Source organism: Thermobia domestica, chromosome 14, assembly GCF_964235325.1.
Source record: "Thermobia domestica chromosome 14, izTheDome1.hap1.1, whole genome shotgun sequence".
Lineage (NCBI taxonomy): Eukaryota > Metazoa > Arthropoda > Insecta > Zygentoma > Lepismatidae > Thermobia > Thermobia domestica.
In genome coordinates this window covers 9,695,602-9,721,686 of record NC_137467.1, presented here as the reverse complement: position 1 = coordinate 9,721,686, position 26,085 = coordinate 9,695,602, and the positions used below count along the sequence as shown (strand labels likewise).

General features: G+C 36.9%; 1 protein-coding gene across 2 annotated transcripts in view; it reads left to right on the top strand.

Moving 5' to 3' along the window:
• Nucleotides 1-26,085, top strand: part of tho2 (THO complex subunit 2-like protein) — a 184,377-nt gene that overhangs the window by 70,088 nt on the left and 88,204 nt on the right. For both annotated transcript variants that reach the window (XM_081737693.1, XM_081737694.1), the window contains exons 20-25: nt 7,615-7,806; nt 10,491-10,619; nt 12,920-13,048; nt 16,683-16,814; nt 20,577-20,699; nt 22,616-22,715. In XM_081737693.1, coding sequence (XP_081593819.1) covers nt 7,615-7,806; nt 10,491-10,619; nt 12,920-13,048; nt 16,683-16,814; nt 20,577-20,699; nt 22,616-22,715 — 805 coding nt within the window. The remainder of the gene's footprint in view (nt 1-7,614; nt 7,807-10,490; nt 10,620-12,919; nt 13,049-16,682; nt 16,815-20,576; nt 20,700-22,615; nt 22,716-26,085) is intronic.

The window sequence follows — 26,085 nt, the reverse complement described above, 5'->3', positions numbered from 1 at the left end:
CAAGAACTTGAACAAGAATGCACAAGAGAGGAAAAAAAGCTTCGATAAACGACACCACACTGTGCAATTCGAAGTTGGAGAATTAGTACTGGTCAGAAACTTTCCAAAATCTGACGCATTTAAGGGAATTACTAAGAAGATATTACTGTTATATTCTTGGCCCTACCGTATCCTGTCTAAAACAGAGAAAAATGTGTATACTTTGGGTGACCCTGACACCAAGGAACACATAATGAAGCGTAACGGCTTTCACCTCAAGCGGTTCATTGAACGCGAAAACAACCCTCAGCAGGGTGCTAACTTGTCTGCTTGAAGAAGAGAAGAGGAAAAGAAGAAAACAGCATTGAGGTAGAAAACCTGTTTTCATCGCTGTACCTCACTGCAAGCAGCGGAGGTAACAATACATACCTGAATTTTTTTCTTTTTACAATTAAGTAGTATAGCTAGTTTCTAGGTTAGGAGTGTAATGTTTTTGTTTTCATTTATGCATACATGTTTTCATTTCTGGATCCTCATTAGCTTCGAATATTTATTCTTATTGTCAAATAGTTTTGCGTATCATGTTAGTGTTTGTTTATTTGTTTTGATATTGTATTTTGATTATGATGTAACTATTTCCAACACCAATGTAGGAATATACAAGGATTATCGGAATAACCTTGTATAACCCTTCAGAGGGGGATAAATGTAACAGACATACATTAGCTTATGTAAATATATTAAAATCGTGATATGCATATAATTATTTTTTTGCCTAAAATTTACATATTCACATATACTTTCCGTATATTAATTTGCATTTAAGATAGAATAAGTAAAGGATTAGTTGTGGAAGTAATTGTGTATAGTTTATTTCATTTTTGTGTTTATTATTATTATTATTATTATTATTATTATTATTATTATTATTATTATTATGTGTGTTATATAAATGTAAGGGTAAGGATTAAAATCAAGATAGAAGGTGAATTAAACATCTCGATTGAGAATAATATGTGCAGAAAGCAATGCTTTGGAAATCTTAGGAAGTACATCGCATGAACCCAGCACACAAGAAAAAAAAACAAAGTTGGGAGATTCTTTGTCTCGAGGAAAAGAACACCCAAGACTTAAGTGCAGCTGGTCCAGGGTTGCTATCTATAAATTTCAGAAAGAAGATAATATGTATGAATCTTCAGTGAGCATAAACCTGCGATAGATACATATGGGAAAATTACTATGGTCAGAGACGATGTGTACATGTAGACTCCAAGTCGCAAGCAGCCATTGTTTAAGTTTGCTTGCTGGAGTTCGTAAGTACATGCGAAACTTCGATTACAAAGAGGTGTGATAATTTTAGAAGTTGGCCAGAAGTAACACTTTTTGAGCAGCAAGCGTCACTTCCAACGGAAATTCCGCCAGCCAGAACCAAACCTAGGATTTCGCAGCTCCCCTCACCTCACCAGAGAAAAACCGAGGAACAGAGCATTCCATGTAGAATCCTTCACCCCTGTAGATAATTTTACTTCCACAAGTAATTCTTTCAATATTGTAAAGATTTTCTTGGTATTTCGCTATTGTAGAATATAGCTTAGGTTAGTCGCTGTATTGTGTTATTTTTGTGTCATATCAAAAAAGGCTTATTTCAGTACAGGACGGCAAGTCCGGCAGTACTTCATGGAAGGAATGCATGATAGATGTAAGAGCCTAAACATCCGGTATCTTAGCAGGCGACGTCCTGAGGGGAAAAACTGCACCAACAAGGGAGAAAATGTAAAACTTCTATGGTTTTAAGATATGACAGCATGTCACACTTACAAATAAGCTGTCTTATTGTATATAGGTGTTAGTTCTCGTGTGTGGTATGTTGACAAACATTTTAACTTAACAAAAACAATGAAAATATGACAACTTCACATAGCAACCCCTCACAGAGGTGAGTGGTCGCGGAGAAATCCCGCTAGGTGTCAGGACCGTCAGGTCTGCATGAGAGCAGCGTGTCCTCTCAGCCGAAAATTAAGCAATTTTTGTGAGAAAAACATAAAATACATGGTTAATAAGAACATGATTAGTGAAGTGCTATACATCATCTTAAAGCTAGACATTTCAGCTATACTGTGGATACATCAGTTTGCGAGTATCTATTAACAATTTTAAATGATGTACATTAGAAACAGTGAAAGTGTAAATTCAGGTCAGAGGGGACAATGACCTCTGTAGGCAACCCCTTTTCTTCCCCACTTCACCCCGTCATAAGACTGGCAAAAGCTATGAGGCGAGCCCAGTTTTTTGTGTGGAAGGTGGTTTTGACAAAACCAAGGAGGTAGGGGGAAGAAAGGCAATTCGTGTCTGGTGGTCGGAAGAGAGGTATCGCGCTCGCATAGAGAAACTCGGTTTTGACGGATAGAGAAATTGGTGTCTCTGTTATACTAAGAGACAGTGTTAGCGACAAACATTTAAGCCCGTCAGCTCTTCGTAAAATGTGTATATATATTATATCTCGTTGTTAATCCTGCGCGACGAACTTCGCAACTGTGTGCGTCAAGTACAGGACAGTGGTGTACGAACATTTAATAACGTATGAGCAGGATATAATATAATCTGTTAAACGAACCTTATAGTGTCATCTTCCCCTTTTCTATTGGGGGTGATGAAGTTAGATAGTCGAGCAATAGCCACCTAACAGGCTGGATCGCGTTAGGATAGGCGAAGCTACCTGTGCTGAGATCCTGATCCACTGCAGGCACAAGATCCAGAGATATGTTAATTATTCTCTGAATATCCGACCGGAGACAAACCAGGAGGAAAGCAGAGTATTGTCATGTTCAATGTGGAAGAAAACGTGACCTCCGCGGGACCTACGTTCTGCTAAAAAGGGAAGACAGCAGAGCCATCGGAAGCAGCAAGAAGAGGACCAGGAGGACATCCAGGAGAAGAGGAGAACCATTGAAGATGCGCTAAATCGTGCACGAACATTTAATCTAAACAAATAAGGCCTTACTTTTGAAATTAAACATTTCGGCGAAAGTTCAAAATTTAATTTTTTTTTTTTTTTAATTATTTTATCACAGTGTATAGTGTTTATGCGTGTGTTGTTACATCTCATTAAAAGTCTATCTCATGAATCTCGTGTGCACTTCATTCTCCACAGGAAGTCTGACAAGGTATGTGCTCAGTGTAATATTCTCATGTCTTTCTTTCAGCTGCCCTGGAGTTGTCAATGTCCGGTAAAATGCGGTCTCCCAACAACCAAGTGTTGTTGTGGGAGTGAGAATTAGTATTGTCTCTAACCACCTGGGGAAACACGTAGACCAGTAAAGTAGAGTCTCTCTTTTGATTTGAAATGCTATCCTAAATTACTTTTTGATTTGAAATGCTATCCTAAATTACTTTCATTTTGTTCATTAAATTACTTTATCTTTTCATACTACATATTTTGCTCTACCGACATTTTAAACTTAAAAGCTCTACCGACTTAGCTAGTTATTTACATATTCATCAGAACATTAGCATTTCAAGATTAGTATATTCAAATTTATTTAAATTTTGATTTAATTTGCATAATAATTAATTTAATTTTCACGCTACGGCCCTTCCACTTTACAGGTCCCTGGTTCGATCCCAGCTCGCGCCGTGTGGACTTTGTGGTGGACAAACACCGTGCTCGTGGGTTTTCTCGGGGTTCTCCCGTTTCCTCCTACTTTCTTCATTCCACCATTTCACTCATCTCTCATTATCACCGTCTCCTTTAGCCCAACCGACATAACCGTGGAACGTAAAACTTAAAGATTTCATCTCATTTCGATCTGTATAACTTCCATTCTTCTTACAGCTTTCTGGTATCTTCTGTGGAAGACGTTACCTAAATCGAGTAGAGGTTATATGATGCTTTTACCATTATTTGACAAACACAGCTTCTCAAAAGTCACTGCACACTTTCTTAAATTTTTACTTATGAATTTTACTATATTAGGATTAGAGAACCGGAACTGAATCTTGATCAAGAATTGCTGGATAAAAGCTATACTTGCATCGTTCGAAAAAAATAATTAACTATAGTGGTTTTGTGTTTATTCCTAAATTTCCGATGCGACTAGAAGACTTTAAATAGATTTTCATAAACAATGTTCAGAGATAATGGCTGGCAACTCGATTAGGAAGGAGAGAACACTGTGTATATGCATGTACAGGAAAATGCTTTTTTATTATTATTATTAGTTTTCGAGTATATTTGTATGTGACAATTTGAGTTTTAGCAAAGTGTACAGTGACTTTGAGAAATTGTGTGCATCAAATGAGGGTAAAAGCATCATGTAACATGTTCTCGATTTAAACATTCAAAGATGATGTCCTCTGTAGAAGATTCCAGGAAACTGTAAGCAGTATCGAAATTATAAGGATCTAATTAAAAGAAGCATACGTCAGAGGCGTAAATATCGTTAAGATAAATATTTTTATCTTTTATGTACACTCATGTCCAAAATGTTTGTCGGATATCTATAACTGTCTTGTAAGAATATAATTCGATGATGATTTTGCAGGGTACTTTTAATACTGATACTATGTGTGTAATCGGAAAATGTATATTTGTGGTAAATTTCATAGGAAAAGAATTATAAATACGAAAATTAGAATGAGTAAAAGAAAATGTTGCTAAATGGCTAAAAAAGTTTTATTTTCGTTTTATTGTTCTTATTTACTGCTCTTTTGACATGAAATTTGCAACATACATGTCTTTGCCGATTATACACAGTAACTTTATAAGAAATATCGGGCGAATTCGTTATCAAATTATATTCCTACCACATCATATTTATAGACATGCGAAATTAATTTTGGACATTAGTGTACATTTTTCAAGTTGTCTTCCTGTATTATACGTACAAGATGTGATCAAAAACTACGATGAATGTAGTTGCACAGTGCCATCTATCGACGTTGTATTCATTTCAACTAGTAAGCCCGGTAGTCTAAACCTTTGGTATAGTCAGTGTCGAGTTTGAACCAGTTGTGACATGTTAGTTGGCTTCCAGAGGTAGAAGTGTGAGGACGTGCTAAGATTATTTGTCGCGCACCAACATTAAGTTTTATTGTAAGCTTCAAAAAAGTGCCAACGAAGCTCACGAAATGTCAAAATCAGTGTATGGCAATGAAGCAGTGGCATTGAAGACTGTTTACAAGTAATATGAGCGAGTCAAAAGCGACAAGGAGTCAGTTGAAAACAAGCAACAATCGAGACGTCCTTCGACGTCAGAAAGAAATGTAAACGTGCAAAAAGTGGCACATCTTGCTTTTGATCCGCGAGTTTTTGGCGGAAAAAATATTCCTGTCTGTCGACGTTCGTTGTGCTTCCCAGTTAATGCACTAAACAATTTCTGTCTCTTTCAAAAAACCGTGCTTAAAGAAAACCGTTGTGACATCATTCCTGACATTGAGAGAGCTATCATGACAGAGCAGCTAAACGGCCTTTCAAAAGAAGCCTTCCAGAAATGCTTTCAGTCATGGATTCAATGCTGGGATATAGGGGGGCGCGGTGGCTCAGTGGTAGACCGTTCACTTCCGGTGCTTGGGGTCCCTGGTTCGATCCCAGCTCGCGCAGTGTGGACTTTGTGGTGGACAAACACCGTGCTTGTGGGTTTTCTGGCAATTCTCCAGTTTCCTCCCACTTTCTTCATTCCGCCATTTCACTCATCTCTCATTATCACCGTCTCCTTTAGCCTAACCGGCATAACCGTGAGACGTAAAACTCAAAGATTTCATTTCATTTTCAATGTTGGGATAAGTGCATTGCTATCCAAGGATACTACTTTGAAGAAGATTAAATCAAATTCCTTGTAAGCTTGTTACTTTGTTTCTAATAAAATTATTCACCGTATTTCTTGATCACACTTCGTATATACATTTTTCGTGTTCATTATTCTTTTGGTCATGAACTCTTATCGATTCGCTCATCCCATTAGTTTTATTCGCTTTTAGAGGAGTAACACTATCACGTTATTTTTTATTCTATCATTTCTCACACTTGCACTTCTGACAGCTATTTATCTTTGCTTTTCTCCCAAAATGTTCCCCTCCGTAATTGATAAATCACTTACAGTGTACCCTTTGTAGTCTTATTCTTTTTTACTACTTTCTGGTATTTCAATCTATGGTTAATATTTTTGAATAGAAAAATCTTATTTGACATGGCTGAGAGTCAGTACTTTCCCACAATATTGGATAAGATATTCGGTAGTTCATTGGAAACTGCTTTGTTTTTCCCGGGTATAATATAGTAGCGATGAATTTGCTGCATCGTGCTTTCCAATGTAGCTCTCAACTCTGCGTGCATGTTTTAATATGAAAATGATAATGCAGATAGACTTTGGTGATAAACCATAATATGTTAAGATGATCTGGGTTTTCACTTGTAACTTTAGAACCTAATTGTACATACTTTTCTCAAATATACCAGACGGAAGATAGACTGACGATATGACGCTGCTCTCTTCTGTATGTGTTGGCTTCTTTTCTCGTTCACTGAAATTCAGGGTGGCGCAGAGGAACGAGAGATTTAGAATGTAGGCTTAGCAACACTGTAGCGCCAGCATTTGTTCGGGGGCGATGCATGCGCGGATCTTGAAAAGGGTTTGCCCTTTAGTAATGATGCAAGATTGAAGTGGTGCGAAATCGTGCGTTTGTTTGAAGGCAAATAATTTTACGTAACGGTGAGATGCAGTGGGTTCTAAGATTCCCTGAACTCAGTGTATACAATTTCTTTATATGGGGACATTCAAAAGCAGAGTACAAAGCAGCATACGTCCAGCAACCATCGCTGAACTGAAACGAAGAAAAAACGCAAGACTGAAGAAATCTCTGTCATTCCTCGTGATATGTTACACCGAATATTCCAAAGGTTCTGTGAGCTCCTTCGTGGCTAAGCGGTTAGCGTACACATCTTTGGCCTGGGAGACCCGGGTTCGATTCCCGACAGGAGCTCATGTGAATCGGATTCCATGGTAATCAATAGATCCCGTCTCATATAGCCTCGCTGCTGAAAGGAACGTTAAACTCAAAACCAACTCAACTCCAAAGGTTCCATACGAAGCAGCTTTGTCATCTTGTCTCGAAGAAAAGTGAAGTGCTAGTGCCATAATTATAACACCTTTGTTGTATACCTCCGTACATTCATATCCATCGTTAAGTGCATTTTTCCCAGTGCTAACTCGTGAATTTTACATCCATTGAAATTTTCCTGTTTGCTTCTGCCACCCTGTACATTTCAAAGATATGTTTTATTTTTCGGACAAAGTAATTTACAAAAATGCTTTATTTGGTCGGGATGTAGTCCCACTCGAGTCATTTAGCACATTTGTTATACAATTTGTGGAACCTGGTTTCGGAATGTATATTGAAGCACAATTATAAGACTTGTTTCAGAGTGTGCCAGTTCAGATAAATTGCTTGTTCTGCCGTATTTAGAATAGTTCCAGATAAGTAATCTCATTTTAGTTTAATGTTTTTTTTTGACCATATGTTGTATTCTATAGAGCTGTAGACAATCCGCGAGTTAATTAAAATTGATGTTTATTTTTTTTTATTTTTTATTTATTTATTTATTTATTTATTTATTTATTTATTTATTTTTTATTTTAGGAGAAGGATTCGTGGTTTTTATCAAGATCAGCTAAGTCAGCCAAGAATGAGACAATCACTCAACTTTTCCAACTGTGCCTCTTTCCTCGCTGTATTTTTACAGCAACAGATGCAGTGTATTGTGCAAAATTTGTTCACACAATTCATAGTTTAAAGACTGCAAATTTCTCTACTTTGCTTTGTTATGATAGGGTAAGTACCTTTAGTGTATCGTGTGGGGGAATAAAACCCGTTCTGTCAGTTTAATTTTCTGATTCTCATTGACGCAAATTACGAGGGTGATTTAAAAAGTAATGCCTCCAAGGTGATACCTTAATTTGTGTTTGACAGATAACACCGATACAGGTATCAATGGAAAGCTTGTAATGTCAGCTACAAATGGTGACATCATTACGGGCAATACACTTGCGCCAACACGAAGTAGGGTTTTTCATGCCATCGGCGAAGAATTGCGGTGGCTGTAGGGTTTTTCATGTTTCCACCTCCGCGTCACAACTGTAGCGTTGGCCCTTAAAATGATCCTTAAGTATGGGAAATAGCCAAAAGTCGCAGAGCGCTAGATCCGGACTATCGACAGAATGAAGCAAAATATCAGCAACACTGCAAGCAGATGGGATACTACATGGAGTGACGCTTCATTTCCGGATTGTAATGGCGTATCCATGACTCGTCGTTGGCGATGAATGTTCCTGAACACACAACCTTTCGCGGTCAGAAATTCAGTGACGGCCCGCTGTTTCAACCGGACGTCATCACTGGATGCCATGAATTGCTCCATTACTCTGGAGCGAGAAGAGATAGAAGGTGAAACAAGTGGCATTCTATAGCTTAAACATCAGTGCATTAATGGTAAACAGTTCAGAATGTTGGCGGGACTAGTAACCAAGTAGTGGGCTTGGAGGCATTACTTTCTGAATCATGTTCGCAAATATATGTTGTCCAAAGTATTATACAAATTTGAGCGAAAATTTAACTTTTATGGTAGCAGTGGCCGGGGAGGGATGAAGTGTTACATTCTTGGTTCTTTGTAACCACCTTGTTTCTTTTACAGATGATAAATGTAATTCGTCCACTTGTGAATCTTAGTTCAGTTGTTCTTGAAACGAGGTATTACTTATTCTGATCTAAACCCCGAGGGATTAAAAAAAAAAAAAAAAAAAAAAAATCAGCATTACATGTGGAAAATCTAGCAAACAAATAACAATCTCAAATCCTCTTTCGTTCTTTGTGTTAACTGGAAATTGATAATTTTTAGGCTATGATGTTTGGGCAATGATGTTGCCAAACTCTTGGAGAGGGATTTGAGCGCCGTAGAATATTTACCTCCTTTCCTGTGTCCGTCTAAACTGTAACAAGCGATACAAATTATTTATTGAACTGAGAAACATATTTAAATAATGTGGAAACCAATATAAACTAACTCAAAAGATATCACTGCGTATTGCGAGCGGTGATTATATTTAGAAAGAAATGTAAGTAATAATAATAATAATAATAATAATAATAATAATAATAATAATAATAATAATAATAATAATAATAATAATAAAAGCTAGTGCTTACCGCAAACCAAAGTACTCCTTCAAGTAGCGCTTTCGGAAAACCCGGTTTCCATGTTTAGCTTGAAACAGTTCGCGATTCGTAGTCGAAACCGGATGACAATTCCGAAGGGACCGCCAATTTACTTTCACACAAACTAACAAACAGACTCAAAAGAATGAAATACCAATATGGTTTAAGATCTACGAGGGCCGGGGCAAATGTCATTGCTTTTTTGCTTTGCTTGATAATAGAGAGGATCACAAACTGCTGCGTGTTACGTGAAGCATAGTGGGTATGCACAACATGGCTTTGTGATTGCTAGTAGTAACACAAAGAGCGCTGTGAAATCAGTTGTGTGACGAGCATCGTGAGAGGTGAAAGTAACTCGTGTTGAGGAGCGCGCATACATGAAGATAGCCATTCTCCAAGGGAGAAATGCGAGAGAATGTTCGAATGACTTGGTGGAAGCCCTTCCATAACGTACAGTAGCATGGTGGGTAGGAAAGTTTCAGCATGGACGTTTGGCAACCGATGATCAGACGCAGATGGTATTCATTGCCTCCAGCATCGTTGACAGCATGTGGTGAACGTTGCAGGGGACTACTTTGAGGGCCTTTAGACCCAGTTTTGTGATGTCAACTGTAGCACAGATACATGTGCTGAATTATACTTAATAAATACAGGACTTCATATTTTGCACCATGAAACCAGTATTATCCTCTACATGATCGTAATTAATATGTGAGGCATATGTTCGTATTTACCAACCGGGCTGTTATCTGCAAGAAACAAAATAGTTGCAATGACTTTTGCGCTAACCTCGTATGTAATATGTGCTGCACATTTTCTAGAACATGTCGATGAACTTTCAATTCAGTTTTCACAAAAATATCGAAAACACTGTCTAATAGTAAATCACAATAAACAGCGCACTGGCAATCAGCATAAATAGAATTAAACATTAGAAAATTGAAGAAGCCAATGAAGCATGAATATTTACAGCTCCACCATTTGCATTCTTACAAACCTTTCGTCATTCTTATTGGCCTTGTTTTACCGTATTTTGTAAAATAATATTTATAAGGATAATGTATGAATAATAATAATAATAAAACATTGATTTTTTTCAGAGGCACGGAGTGTTGATAAAATATGTGCATATTTATGCTTATTACTTGAAAAATCATAGAGATACAATAAGGTGCACAAGCCATACGTGTGTAATGCTAGTGCTTAGTACTTTTTCCATTTTTCATGTTACCTGTTAACTACTTGGAAATGTATCATTTTATTTGTTCATATTGAACTGTGTACATTCTTTCTTTCTTTCGTAGCTATTTTGTGACATTACGTACACTGTAACTTCCTGTACTGAGAATGAAGCAAACCGTTATGGAAGATTCCTATGTGCAATGTTGGAGACTGTAATGAGATGGCACAAAAGTCAAGAAATTTTTGAAGAAGTAAGTACTGAGCTCGCATGAACTTTACCCATCTAATTCCTTAATTAACAGAAAAAATAGTGGTTATATTGCATTATTAATTTTCTTTGCGGACTTAAACTTCCATTTATAAGTGACATTGTCAGTTTGAAAGGTAGTTTGTTGACAGTAAGTTCCTGAAAATTATTTTGAATGATCTAAATGATCTGTCTCGGTATTCATAAATAATTTTGAATTACTAAAGCTATTATAAATGTCAGTTGAGTGATACAGCTTACCTTACAGTGCCAGTGCGTTTATCTCAGCGAAGAAACTAGAAGTTTTTATGTTTTGTTTATTTAGTTTTGCGGATTTTTTTTTTCGGTACATAATACGTGACTATTGTACAGTATGAGGCAAAACAAACAATACTGAAATCATATCGTTGACATTTATTTATTTATTTATTTATTTATTTGTTGTACGACATAATGAAACGTAAGAAATTTTGTCAAATGGATGTCAACTAAATGTTACACACTGTAAATTTAAGAGGAATCGCGCCTGTATATCATGTGGTCAAAATGTTGACCATTACTGTCACACACGTTCATAGCGGTCCTGTAGATCGATGAATATATTAGTGAGTACGGGTTGCTGGAACGACAAAACACATGACCGAATTTTCTCTCAACTCCGGTACAGTGGTAGGGGGTATCTGTTCGGAAAATAACTTCATTCAGCATACTCTCTCTATATATAGGCATATGGAGCCGTGAGGTCAGGAGAGTGGGAATGATACGGAAAACCAACTAATGTCCAAACTGTCGTGAGCAAAAGGACAAGCGACTTACTTGCAGTGTGGTCAGTAGTGCCGGCTTAAAACATTCCATTGTTGTTGTAACGACAGATTTTTGGTGCGGCAAAAACCGCGCAAATCATGCAAGAATGGAGTCATAATCAACTGTCCATTGATGTAGCGATCAAGGTACACTGGCTATCAGCACTGAACCATATGTTGGTAATGAAATCTTCATTTTCATATTCCAAAGCAATACAGTAGACGTGCGCACACATCTCCGACTGTGAAATGTGCCCCGCACCGTATGAACGGAAATATTGCTCGACAATAAACACCTTCTCCTCTGTTGTGAGTAACACTACCTTTCCGCCAACTGCACACTAGGCTAGTCTATACACAACTAAGCACACATGTGGCGCCCACAGTTCATACCACATCACACCTGCGCGCCATGGGTACGTGAATTTCAATACTGTTTATTTTGCCGCATACTGTATTCATCGATTTACGTACAGCACACTTTGCGTTCGGTGCTCAGTCGGCCTTAGGCTCACTTTATATCAAAAGTATGTCAAAGGATGTATCAAAAGTACTAGTCCATATGCCAATTCCATTCTGAGTAAAAATACGATATATAATGGAAAGACAGGAAAGTGTCAGAAAAAGACTGATTTCAAATAATGAAAAAGTAACGTTTTCAGTTGAGAAGGCTGTTATCTTGGACCTTCACAATACCATCAATGCAGCATTGTGTGGAGACTGGTTCAAAGTGTTTTAGGTTCTCTCACAATAATATGTACATTTCCCATGTCCTTTTACGTTCCGTTCGAACAGTTTGCTAAACTGGAAGCCCAAACGGTTGGTTCGATTGGAAAAATTCTACATTTTAGATAGAAAGCTACTTCGAACAACTTTCCGTCGCATTGTATTTTTCCGTATCTTTACTCATAACAGTGTTAGCCTGTTGCCCTGGACTTTTGATATACCCTGTATAGTCAATGGAGTTGACGCTTACTAATCGTAGAGCTCTTTCGTGGCTAAGCGGTTAGCGTATGCGCCATTGGCGCGGGAGACCCATGTTCGGGTGGGAGCTCATGTGGTTCGGATTCCACGTCATTCAATAGGTCCCGTTTCATATAGCCTCGCTGCTGAAAAGGGACGTTAAAATTAACTCAACTCAACTCAACTCAACTTACTAATCGCAGTGAGTCCCACGGTAGCTCAAATACTCACTCATTCTTGATCTCGGTTTCACTTCCTGAGTGAAATTCGCGGTCGCAACCTCAGTGAGACTCTCACTTTTTCATTATTGCGCTCTTCAGGCCCACGGCTCACGTTCTAGCTCACTGTCCATTTCTACAGGCGTATATTGAATCCGAGAGCTCGAGTTTGGACGTAATTGACTTGGAACAGCCGCGACTCTCGACATGATTTCGCTGGGATAATCTCATTGACACTATAAGATTGATCTCTTCGTTTAATTACGAGAAATGTGTCAGACAGTTTCAATATTTCATAAATGTTAATTGTTACTTTATAGGAATGTGCAAATTATCCAGGGTTTGTCACGAAGTTTCGTGTGTGTAACCAGTTTTCGGAGTCTAATGACCACGTTGGCTATGAAAATTACAGACATGTTTGTCATAAGTGGCACTACAAAATCACAAAGGTAAGACATCGTAGAATAAGATATATAGGTTCATCTTTATAATAATTTTTGATAATAGAAATAAAATGTGAACTTACCTTTTTTTCTTTCAATTTGACATTAAAGTTTATGTGAGAGATCCAAATTCTATCGATGAAGGTAACTTAGATAACCGAAACTGTATATAGTAGGCGTTTTCAAATTGTGCGGCGCGCCTCCCTGGGGTAAGGCGCCGAAGGTTGTGAAGGGAGGCGCGAGGACTTAAAAAAAAAGATCTTACAAAGGATCATATTTCTATTTTAATATATATATCTGACTTACTACAATTTACAATTATTAACACTGGCTAATAACATTAAAAGGTGTAGTCAGTGTGTACAATGTAGATCACCTCTGTTGACTTTCTTTTGGGGACACATGTATTTATGTTGTTTTGACAAGGGAGGGGGGTTGAGGGTTGAATAGTAAATAGTAAATTTAATTTGAGGCGGCGTAGAAAAGGATAAGTGCGTAACTCATTTCTATTCATACTATCATCATAATGTGTCACTCAGTCTTGGTTTGAAGTTCGTTTTTCATGTAAAGATATTTTTAGTTACGTGTTACGTTAGGAGGTTGTGGCAGAATGCAGTAATTGCTTCGTATTTTATGTAGCAGATTTTCCTACACTGTATTTTAAGATACCATTCATAACAGGTCCTTGATCACCCCAGATTTTATTTTTTTAATGCTTCTTGCTCTTCGTCTTTTTAATTTTTATACTCTGAAGTCAATTCAGAGACTTACAAGCTAAACTTTTAAAAGTATGATCTCAAGTACTTTTTGAGCTTTCCAATACCTGGAACTTGTGTTTCATATAGATGGTTAATATTAGTTTTAAAATTATATGATAAATATTAGTTTTGAGATTAGATAATTAATATTAGTTTTGAGATTAGATTATTAACGTTAGTTTTGAGATTTATGCAGTAAGCACATACTTGAAAACAAACCTGCTCTATGTAGTTGCCAAAGTACTCGTATTTTGTGTGAATACGAAGTACGCAAGTAAGTAGTAAATTGTGTAAAAGAGCAAATATTGTTACTTGTGTTGTGCGTCAATGGGATCGTACGCGCAAAAGACCCGGGGTTCGATTCCCGGCGGGAGCGCATGTGGTTTGGATTCCAAGTTTAGCTGTAGATCTACATCTAATATAATCTCGCTGCTGAAGGGGACTAAACTTAACATTCTCTAAGCAATACTTGCTCTTTTATATAGATTAGTGCATTAATATATGTATATTGAAGTTGTAGATTGATTAATAGTAGGTTATACATGGATAAAATCATTAAAAATATATTATTTTTATCTCCCAACGTATGCTTGAAACATCGTTTTTGGAGTACCCCCATGTGGCGTAGTTGCTAACGTTCTCCTTCCGTTCTCGCTCTCGAACGGTCTCGGGTTCGATTTCCAGTGGGAACACTTGGTCGAAAAGGTGTAACTGCTTTTTCAGACCAGCCATCGTGAGTGAGGCTTTTCCTGGGTTTTCTTCATTCACACCAGGCAAATCCCGGGATGGTACGTGACATAATAGTCCCAGGTCATTTCCTTCCTTCTCCATTCCTTTCTTTGTCTCCAATTTCCCGGGTAATGTGATTGTTGAGGGACGTCAACCCTCATACGTGACGAACTAACGTGGCCGTAAATGCGGAAAACCCAGAAATCTAATTCCTAATCCTAATCGTTTTTGAGATAAATAATAATGATATGACAGGACTATATCGTAGCACAGTGGTTCCCAACCTTGTTTGACTAACGACACACTTATTGAATGCACGTGACATCGTTATACACCTGTTTCATATATTATTAATAATAATACAAATTATAATAGTATGAGTCTATAACTTTATATAAGGTAATAACTCAATATACTACTGAGCATTATTGCTGTCTCTGAAGACGTTGACTGGCACAGTTTCTCAAACTTGATTTTAACTAATTATTAAATGCTTCATGATTTCTCCGTGGGACATTAAACAAAACTAAAAAAATCATTTAATTTTCATTTTTGAATTCTAAAATTTCGCGACACACGCTATGGTAGCAAGACATACTGATTGGAAACCATTAGCTTAACGTATTGGAGTTTCATTACAAACCTATCATTTCATTGGGTTACTTATCTTCTGACTTCTTCATCCGGGCCACAATATCTTGAAGTTGCGTGTTTAATTTTCTAATTTCTTCACCAAATTCATAAACTTAAATCCTTAAAAAATTGAGAACTTCTATTAGCTGTTCAAACTTTGAAATTCACTAATAGAAAAGCACTGACAAAAATATGCCACTGATGGCTAAACGTATAAAAAGACTGTTCTTCTTCAGAACGTAGTTTTCAAGTACTTTTCTCAGCATTTTCTATTAATGAGTTCCAGTCATGGTTAGTGTTTTCACTATTTTCTAGTAAGTAGAGTAATCTCCGTTATCGTGCACTTGACTTTAGCGTTAAGACCATCCTTAGTTTAGTGCCTAGAATGCGAGCCTAGTTCACTAGGTCTCGGTTTCGATTTCCATTGAGAAAGAATCGAACGCTAGAGTGATTCATATCCCACGCCTATATAGCCTCGCTGCTGTCAAAGACGTATATACAGTGCAGTCCTTCAATGGACAGTATAGAGAGGTATCTCTGGTGACTAAATGTTGGTGTTCGGCCAGAAGACCGAACGCAAATTCCAGTCCCCGTGGGACTATATTTGGTTCGAATCCCGTATTATACAGGGTGTTTCAAAACAACACCGACAAAGTTTGAGAGGTGATTCCTGACACCAAGATAAGACAAAAAGTATAGACCAACCTGGGTGCACAAATGCTTCCTTTCGGAGTTATAGGCTGCCGAAAACAGGAAAAAAATTAACTTTAAAGATCCATAGCTCCCAAACTATAGAACATACCGTAGTCGGGTCAAGACTCCACTTAGAACCTAATATGTGCGCTATCCAAGAATACATGTTTCAGAATCCTAAGTTACTCGCGAAGCAATTTTTATAGAGGGAGTTTGGCTATGGGCATGTAATTTGAAGCACTCTCCAACTACCTCTATAAAAATTGTTGCGGAAGTACCGAAAGATTCTGAAACTTGGAAATTCGGATACGGAACATACTAGTACCTAAGTGAAACCTTGACCCAACAACCATAGGTTCCATAGTTTTGGAGTTATGGACATTTAAAGTTCATTGTTTCATATTTTCGGTAGCCTTTAACTCCGAAAGGAAGCATTTGTGCACCCAGGATGGTCTGTACTTTTTGTCTTATCTTGATGTCAGGAATCATCTCCCAAAACGTTGTCAGTGTTGTTTTGAAACACCCGATATATATATATATATATATATATATATATATATATATATATATATAATCTCCCCTCTCCCTCTTTGCACCGTCAAAGTGATACGATAAAAACTATCTCAGACCAGAACCTCATGTATGTTGAAAATTTGATCGAGATTGTTCCGGTGATAAAAGAGTTATTAACTCAAAACATAGTCACTTTCATTTTTATTTATATAGATAGATTTTAGGTATGGATTGTCATTTATGAAAACTGAAGATGAGTAAAAAGTTGCATAAATAAGGTGTATAATATCTTTTTATTTACTTATTTATTGTAGGCTTTAGTTGTATGTTTGGAGTCCAAAGATTACGTCCAAATCAGGAATTCGTTGATCATCCTAATGAAGATCTTACCTCATTTCCCAGTTCTAATAAAACTGGGTCAGATTATTGAAAAGAAGATAGAGAAGGTAAGTTAAATTTTGGTTCTTTGATAACGTAAGCATTGTACCACAGATTATATAAATAGCAGATTATATAAATATATTGATGTATTACTTTCAGAATGAAACAGAATAAGAATAGGTCAAACAATGGGATGCGACAATATCTGTATTTCAATTTCTAGAGTAACCATTTTCGTGCAAACATCTGGTGCAGCATGATCAAAGTCGTCTAGACTTGTGGCTGGGAAAGATTCATTCATTAATTTATTGTATCTGTTCATCGTCATATAACAAAATTAAACATGTCAGTTTAAAAATTATACAGGGTGTCTCAAAAGTCCCCTCATAGGGTAACTGTTATTATCAGTTACAATAAAATGTAAGAGGGAAAACCGTCTCCAAATATAATGTTTTCAATCTCAAGTGAAGGAATTTTTTAAATCGGACGAGCCGTTTGGGCTGTACACTCTTTATGCACCCAATGTTAAATAAAAATGAAACATTATCATTTACCTGGGGCTGGGGAGGGAAGGACGGGACAGGATGTGGTAAAATTTTGTAAGAGTATGGTGAATGGGGGCATGTTTGAAATGGGAGTTGGTCATCGACATCTTAGCATAACAGACAGTAACTTCATTCACTTATGTTGTGGATCCAGGTAAATGGCAAATTTTCATTTTCGTTTAACTTCGGGCGCATAAAGAGTGTACAGCCCAAACTTACATAAGTTATTACAAAATAAATACAAATATTATTTAAAAAGTAGTTAATAAGGAACAAACACTATATGATAAATCATCAATTACCGTTGAGTTAATTTTTCTAGTCGCTGCCTTGACCTGGATTTTTTGGTAATTCATATTCTGGCCACACTGTAATTTCTATGGATGGGAACGCTGAAAATTCTTCTGATTCGTATTTTCGGGTGTAGAATAAGATTATCTATGATTGTGGTAAGTTACATTTCATTATCTCTTTTCACTTACGAAAGACGGCCAAAAGAAAAATTGTTAGCTTTAGAAAAATGTTTAGTATTCTGGCCCCTTAATGTTTGAAACAAATACGTCGAGGAATAATACATTATTTCAAGTTCTTTAAAAATAGTTCGACGTGAAAAATTCCATTCTAGTCCTGCTGGTACCCTTACCACTTTCTTCTGTAGTCCAAAGATGACAAAGACTTTTAGGTGTACTTGCCCAGAACATCAAGCTAGGTTATATTTTATTAAAAAATGAAAATTTGAGTAACATTAATACTCAGCTGTTTTTACATTAATCTTACCTCTTATACATCTAATTCCATAACACAGTTTGCTTAAGTTGCTTTGTACATGTGCTGTATAAGGTTCCCAGTTTAATTTATTAGATATTTTTACTCCGAGAAGGGTAAGAGTTTGTATACATTTAACTGTTTTGTTGTCTTTTCTTCTTGTTGTTTTAATTTGATTAGCTGATTAGGCACTTATTCATATTTATAATTGGCTCATTTTGATTCATCTAACTTCAAAGTTGGTTCATTATCAGTTGGCAATTTCTAGCTAATTCGCTTTCATCTTTCCCACTGATTATTATACTTGTATCATCTGCATATAATATCATATATGAGCTGTAAATAATTTTTTTGAAAGATCATTTATATAGGGAAAAATGAGAAAAGGTCGCAGTATTGATCTCTATGGTATTCCACAATTAATAATTTCTAAACTCGATGCGTATTTTGTATCTTTATTGTTTGTTATTCCAGAGCACTGGCGCAAATTCCGGGGGGATGATGGGGATATGTCTCCTCCAATCTTGGAACTCGGAGGGACTGTCTCCCAATAATCCAATTTGAAATGTGTTTTTAGGGGAAAAAAATGTGATGATTTGTGTCCGATTGCCACAAAGGAAAGTGAGATGAAATTGATACTCCCCCCCCCCCCCTCAGAATAAGCCTCAAATCTCCACGCCTCCCAATGTTGAAGACAACTCTGCTCCCTGATCCTCCACAGGATTGTTTTTTAACTTCACAAATATTTTGAGCTTCGCTTAACACACACAAAAAGTCTTACTTGTTCCCCCCAATGTTGAAGACAAATTTGCTCCGCTGTTTCAGAGATTTCAGTTACGGGCCTCCAATCCTTACGGTATGATTCAAACCATTTGCTAGGCCTCTTAATACCATAACAACGAAGTTTTTCTCTAGTAATATATTATGATTTACCAGGTCAAAGGCTTTTGTTAGATCTAAATATATTCCTGTACACATTTCTTTCCCATTCATTAACTTCCTACAGGTTTCGAGAAAATGAAAAATGTTTACCTTAGTCGATTTACGTTTCAGGAAACTAGGTTGTATGTTGGATAAAATAAAATATTTATAAATGGATGGTTAATGTATCGGCACGATATGCCGAAGATCCTAGTCCAGTCATTCACTGTTTCACTGTGTGTGTTATTGAATTCGCACCTACAGAGGATCTGATGTGTGAAAAATTCGATTCTATCCTCCTTTCATAAATATATGGAGTCATTTGAGTTTAGCTTCCCTTTCAGCAGCTATATGAGACATGAACCTGCAACTTAATGTGAGATCCGAACAACATAGCTCCCAACCAAAGGCGCTAGCCATACCATATAGCCACGAAGAAGCTTTACCCTAGATGCTGTTCCAAGTGGGAAACACAATTTTCTGTTTGATTTAGCTACTGGAAACAGTTTGGGAGCTCGAGATCGCTTTCTGTATCTTAGTGTCTACTTTTGGCCAAGCGGCTAATGCGCCTGTTTCTCTGTGTGGTTGCGAAGAAGAGAGATTAAGCTTCGGGTAAAATGACGGGTAGTAGACGGAATCCCATTGTAAGTACCATTTTCTATTTAACTTCATGAATGAACAGAGACTCTTAAGTTCCAAATCAGTATATCAACGATTTTTTTTTTAGTACGCACAACTTTCATTTTTTTGACATTTGAGGGTGACAAGCGGGCTACTACTTTTCTGATACAACGTATCAGCATAGCAGTTCAGCGAGAAAATGTGGCTTCCATTTTAGGTACAGTACCTCCTGGAAAATTATTAGAAGTTTTCCTTTTATATATATATAGCCCAGAATATAAGAATATAAATATATACGTAATATAGAAATATCCAGAATACCCAGAATAAGAATAATCGATACTACCCTGTACAAAATATTGTTGTGAAGCATTGCAAGGGCATAGTATCCAGTTGTAGAGTACTTTCCTACCTTGGTAAGATTGTAGTGGGCAGCATCGTATACTCATTCGTGGAATTCGGTCTCGCCTTTGATGCGAGCGGTCCCGGGCTCGATTCCCGGTGAGCTCTCGGTCGAAAAAGTGTAAGAGCTTTTTCCAGCCAGCCATCTTGAATGAGGTTTTCCTGGGTTCCCTCATTCACACCAGGTAAACGCCGGGATAGTACCTAACATACAGGTCCTAGGCCGCTTCCATCCTTCCCTTTTCTCGGATAGTGTGCTCGCCGAGAGACGTCAGAACTCATACGTGACGAGCTAAATGGCCTTACATGCCAACAGCCCAGAAATCTTAAATTCCTAATCCTAATCATTCGTGGAATTCTTCCCTAGCATTCACTTAGATATGAGATTCGTCCTTTTTAGCCCATTATTTTTGAAAGCGTATTTTATTCCTTATTTAATTTATACAAGATTGTAATTTAAAATTCACTCATAATGTGATCTACGTATGATAGAATTTGTGTATCATCAGTAGAAAGGTATGTCTATCGAGAAGATCTTGCGATAAATGCTTTTATTTAACTGTATTGTTTCAGGTCAAGGAGGAAGAAAAGAATCAGAGGCAGGACCTTTTTATTTTGGCAACAAGTTACAGTGGTCACTTGAAAGCGAAGTCTGCAACCATGATGAAGGAAAGTGATTTCCACATTACTGATAAAGTAAGTAAACAATGAACTATTTTGCTCATATTAATTCTGTGTAGGAAAAAAGAATCGAAACTTCACTCTTTAAACGTGTAACATGTATAATTTTTTATTATGTAGTGGAATTCAATCTCACATTATATACCTAATTCATGATTAAAAATTTGTCATAATAAAAGTCGATAGAAGCTGGATTAATAAAATCGTAATACAGGTCTAGCATAAATGATTCATTCATTTTAAAGACTATATTTTCCAAAGTATTACACGCATATATACATGAAAGATATATGAAAAGAATCACATATCTCACCAAGTTTATACACTCTACAAATGTTCAATATGTGCCGCTTTGGTGACACGATACATGTCCAGACGATACCCGAATTCATTCTATACATTTTGTAGCATAGTGCTGTTGTCTGCGCTGCATCAACGATGCGTTCTTTGAGGTCGACTAAGGATTGCAGGGAGTATGTAAACAACTTTCTTAACGTACTTCCCACAGGAAGAAGTCGCAGGGGCGTGAAATTAAGAGATCTTGAAGGCCAGGTGCTTTTCCCTTTACACAAGCAATCCATGTCCTTGAATTGCCGATATCACCGCAAAATGCTTTGTTTACATGACTTTTTTTTTTTTTTTCCATACTTTCATATGAAAGCACGTTGCATAGCTATACCAGACGAACATGTGGCATATTCAAGCACACAAAGACTTCAAAAACTTGTTCCTTGCTTTCCCTCCATTTTCGACAGGTACTAACCTCGTACTGCCACATTGCCATTCCAAATCGGAAAGATAATGGACTCGTGCTGCTACACAGTACAAAATTAGTGAGTTTATGGTTCTTTTCATATACTTTCGTGTGTCTACGTATAATACTTCTCAAAATATAGCCTTTTAAAATAAATGAATCATTTATGCCAACCCGGTATGTATATTTCTGAACAGAAATTTAGCACTTGCGTATAGAAAATTGTATTCTTCAGTCAGTTCAGTGTTCTTTCCCTTTGTATTGATATTCGAATTATGAGAGTATCTTAAATTACCTGATAATGTTCGTCGTCAATTTTCCCTCCGATGTTTCGAGTGTGATACACACTCATCTTCAACGACACACGATGGCTTAAGTTCTCTAAATTGACAGCGAACATGAGTAGTTGAGTAATTTAAGGTATTACAATGTGTTCCATGCACTTGGTAAGTAATTATATGACAGTAAGTAATTATGTACGTAGACCGCTTCACGCACTGTAAGGAAAAGAAAAAAATAAAAATAAGAGAAAAGGGAAGAAAATAGAAAATACAGCACAATTTGTTGTAATTTAATACCAAGAATGTGTTTTAAATTTGAACTATTTATCAAGGGATAATTGGAAGAACCTAAAGTGCAGTTTTGCGTATTTTTACAAGGGAGAAGATTGTTGGTAGAGCTTGTCATGTTATTTCCATTGTAGATTTTTTTTATCACATATCTGATAAACTATTCGAAAACCGAAATAGAAAATCAAGTTCTTTCGTGTGGACTTTTCATATACATTGGAATTCAGGAAAAATAAATTATCTCACTGCATAACACTGAAATAAGTACTATTTATCATTAACGTTTATTTGAAATTTTTAGAGGGTATTATGTTGAATGAGAATGACCTTAAACTATGGAGCACTGTTGGCAACTTCGAGACTTTTTTGAGTGGTTTCAGAAGTTTCATGGTTTCAGTGCAAGACAAAGCAGAAAGCAAGCAATAACTACCACAATCTGTTAGAATCAAGTTTGTGGATTTAATGTTTGCAAACAGTGTTTCAAATAGAAATAGTTTATTAAATTTTCGGTGAGATGGACATTACAAGAACGTATTATGGAGGGGGAAATGTCAATATTTGGATGCATATTTTATATTTGACAAATTTTATTAACTTTGTTCATGTAGCCATCCAAGACTGCCCAGGACTCATCGCAAAAGCAGGAGATAGTGAACAACGCACATTCTGGAACTACACCAAAACAGGTCAATGGAGAAGTGAAATCGGGTAAGTAGCTTGAGATTTCTCTGACAAATTTTCGCAGTATTTTAGTAAGTTGTTTATTTATTCATTGTGCTAATTAAGTATCATGATATTTAGCAGTGACTTAGCTCGAAATATATCTTAATTCTGAGATTGACAATCAGTTTCTACAAAGCCTCGTAGTTGTTTTGTGGTTTGGAAAGTTCTTCTACAAACTTATATTGTATCTCCTGACGGAACAGTAACATTTTCTGTTGTCACCGGCACTTCACAGATAAAGAAGATGATAGTTTTCCATTTAGAACTGCAAAATTGTTCATCCCAATTTGTAATATTACTTTAGCTTCTTGTAATATATAATTAAATAAATAAAAGAGAGAGAGTGATATGCGCTTCCTTCCACTCTTCTAAATCTTGATCGTAACGATTATTTAGTATAAAATATTAAAATAAGTAATTTTAAGATGTTGCAATAACAAATGAAATACGAGGGCTATCCAGAGAGTAACAAACGTTTCGAAATAAAAACAAGTAACAGAATGAACAAACCAAATTGTATTATATACATTTGAAAGTACACTCTTAAGCTATTTTTACATATAATCGCGTACCATGCAACAAGTTTTTCTATGCCGTCGCAGTAGAAATCTAACCGCCTGCGATTTCAACCACCGGCTTACACCAGCATGCAGTTCGGCGTCAGCGTTAAAGGGTTGTGTAGCAATCCATGTCTTCATCGCTGGGAAGAGATGGTAGTTGCTCCGCGCCAAAACCGGGCTGTATGGTGGGTGATCGAACACTTCCCATCCAAAACCATCCAAGATACGCTTGGCCTTGTGTGGACGTGCGTTGTTGTGAAAAAAAAAAAAACTAACTTCGCGCTAAGTTTTCCCCGGCGCTTGGATTTCAATTTGCTTGTGGTTTTTTGCCAACAAAATCCTAATTACAGAACGCACCTCACAAGAGGCAGGAATTTATATTGCAGCACACATTATAACACGTCACAGAAAGTGCAGTAAGAGCGTCACAGTTCTCACGCCACCACAGCTGGATGCGTACTGAATGGCAACGTTCTGACACCAAGATGGCGACCCTAGCCCCTCCCACTGCCGCAATAGACCAAAACATCTGGAACTTTGTGGATAGCCCTCGTACATTGCCAGTTAGTTTAGGCTTTGTTTTCTTAGCGTTGCATTATTTAAAATAATAGCATTAAAGGAATCGTGATTAAAAACGAAATTTGCAGTCACCTGAAAATTGAACCAAACCAACACTTAATATGTAATCTTACAGTTCCAATGTATTCTATTGAATATTCTATGAAGTGATGATTTCAAGTTGTGTTTCGATTATTTAGTTTTTGTAATAGTTTTACAGTACATTTGAATGACGGAATTGTATGTTGGCCAACATATTATAAATTTCATTTTATTCAATGTTAATTAATGACCCATATGTCTGAGTTTAGTATATTAATCACTTTCTTGTACTTGAAGCGACTAAGGATGAAAGCAGCAGCATATTTCAAAAAAAAGATTTTCGCTGTAATAAATACATTGGCGCTGTAATGCTAGTTGTATCGTTTAGTTAAGGTTTATGAATTTCAGCGCTTCAAATATTACCGCTGCTTTTGTCACAAGATGTGCATTTGTAAAATATTTTCGAATTGCTAGGAATATCTAGCATAATGCGGTTTTTATTGTTATATATACTGTATTTACGCATCAACGATAGGTATGCCACTCAAATTTTTAAAATTAACCAAATTTGAGACTTTCCAATATGCTATGCGTAAGAACGGCTATGTCTGTCTATCACTGTATGTCGATAGGTATCAGAACAAAAATGGCAAGAGATGGCGGTAAGCAGTTTCCTTTGGAAACAATTCAGCGTTACAAAAATAGGATCCAATTCATTTCCTAACAGGGAGGACACGCTGGCTCAGTGGTAGAGCACTTACTTCTGGTGCGTGGGGTCCGTGGGTCGATCCCCGGCCAAGTAAGTTTGTGCTGGGTTTCCTTGGGGTACCCCCTGTTTCCTCCCACTTTTTCATTCCACTACTTCTTCCATGATCATTCACTTGCTTTAATCATTGTCTCCCTTAGCCGAAAGCGCATAATCGTTCAAAAGGTTTCATTTCCTAACCCTCTGTTCAAACTAATAGAAGTGACAGAAATCAACCATTTCGTGTTCTAATCTTGTTCACTGTAGATCAAAAATGGTAACAGATAGTGAGAAGCTGTTTTCTGCATTGGAGTAAGTGTTTCAGAAATATATGCCATCGTCACTCCAATCTGTCAACTAAAACGAGAAGTTCTAGAAACCTGGTACCACTTCTGGTTTCAGTATTATTTTTCTTAGAGGAGGACACAATTGCTAAGTGCTAGAGTGCTTACCTCTATTGCTTGGGGTCGCTGGCTTGATACCCGACCAAGTAAGTTTATGGTGGACAATATTGTGAGATTTCTCGGAGTACTCCCATTCCCTCACTTTTTCATTCCACCAATTTCTCCATCATCATTCACTTACCTTAATTATCGTCTCCCGTAGCCTGAAGGGCATGATCGTGGGACATTACGTTGGAAGATTTTTAATTTTCTCAGAGCGAAAACTGCCAGACACCAATAAATGGCTTTCTGATATCGTCGATCCAATGTCAAAACCGCGAATGTCTAAATTTAACTTTGACCTATAAGCATTTTAATATTCAACTTACTCCGAAAAATCAGTATATAGACTTAGGTATACATGTTTTACGAATTGACGATAACTTCTAATATACTCATATTTCACAAATGGGACTTCGATGTTGGAATCTGTGCGCCCCAATTAACATGAAACTGCACTTAGGTGAAAATAGCAAAATTTGTACATTCGCGGTTTGGGCATTGGACTGACGACATGTCTTCAGCGTCGCAATGATAACTTTAATTTTGATCTTTTGTTCCTGATTCATATAATGTGAATTCATCACCGCAGGAATTCGTTACATCACCGACTTTATTTCCTCATTACAACTGGAAGTAATAGAAATCTGGTACCTCTGATTTCAATATTTTTCGCCTTCCCTCTCTAGTATGTGTTTTGAGGGCGTGAAAACTGATATTGGAATTCAGTACCAGCGAAAGAAAGCAAGTTCTACTCTCACACTGTCGGAGCGGCAAAAGGATACAGTCTAAAAATGCATTGTTGTGTGGTTTATCTTGATTTAAAAAAAAAAAAAAAAAAAAGTTTTGAAATGTTTAATTATGGTTTCTAGGTTTGTATGTCCATATCCGAGTGAATCCACAACTTACCAATAAAACGTAACATCATATAATCAAAACTAACATGTACGCAAAATGTTCTGCTTCCAAAATTCTCCCTTGATGTCGGTGGCGATGAACCTCTTCGT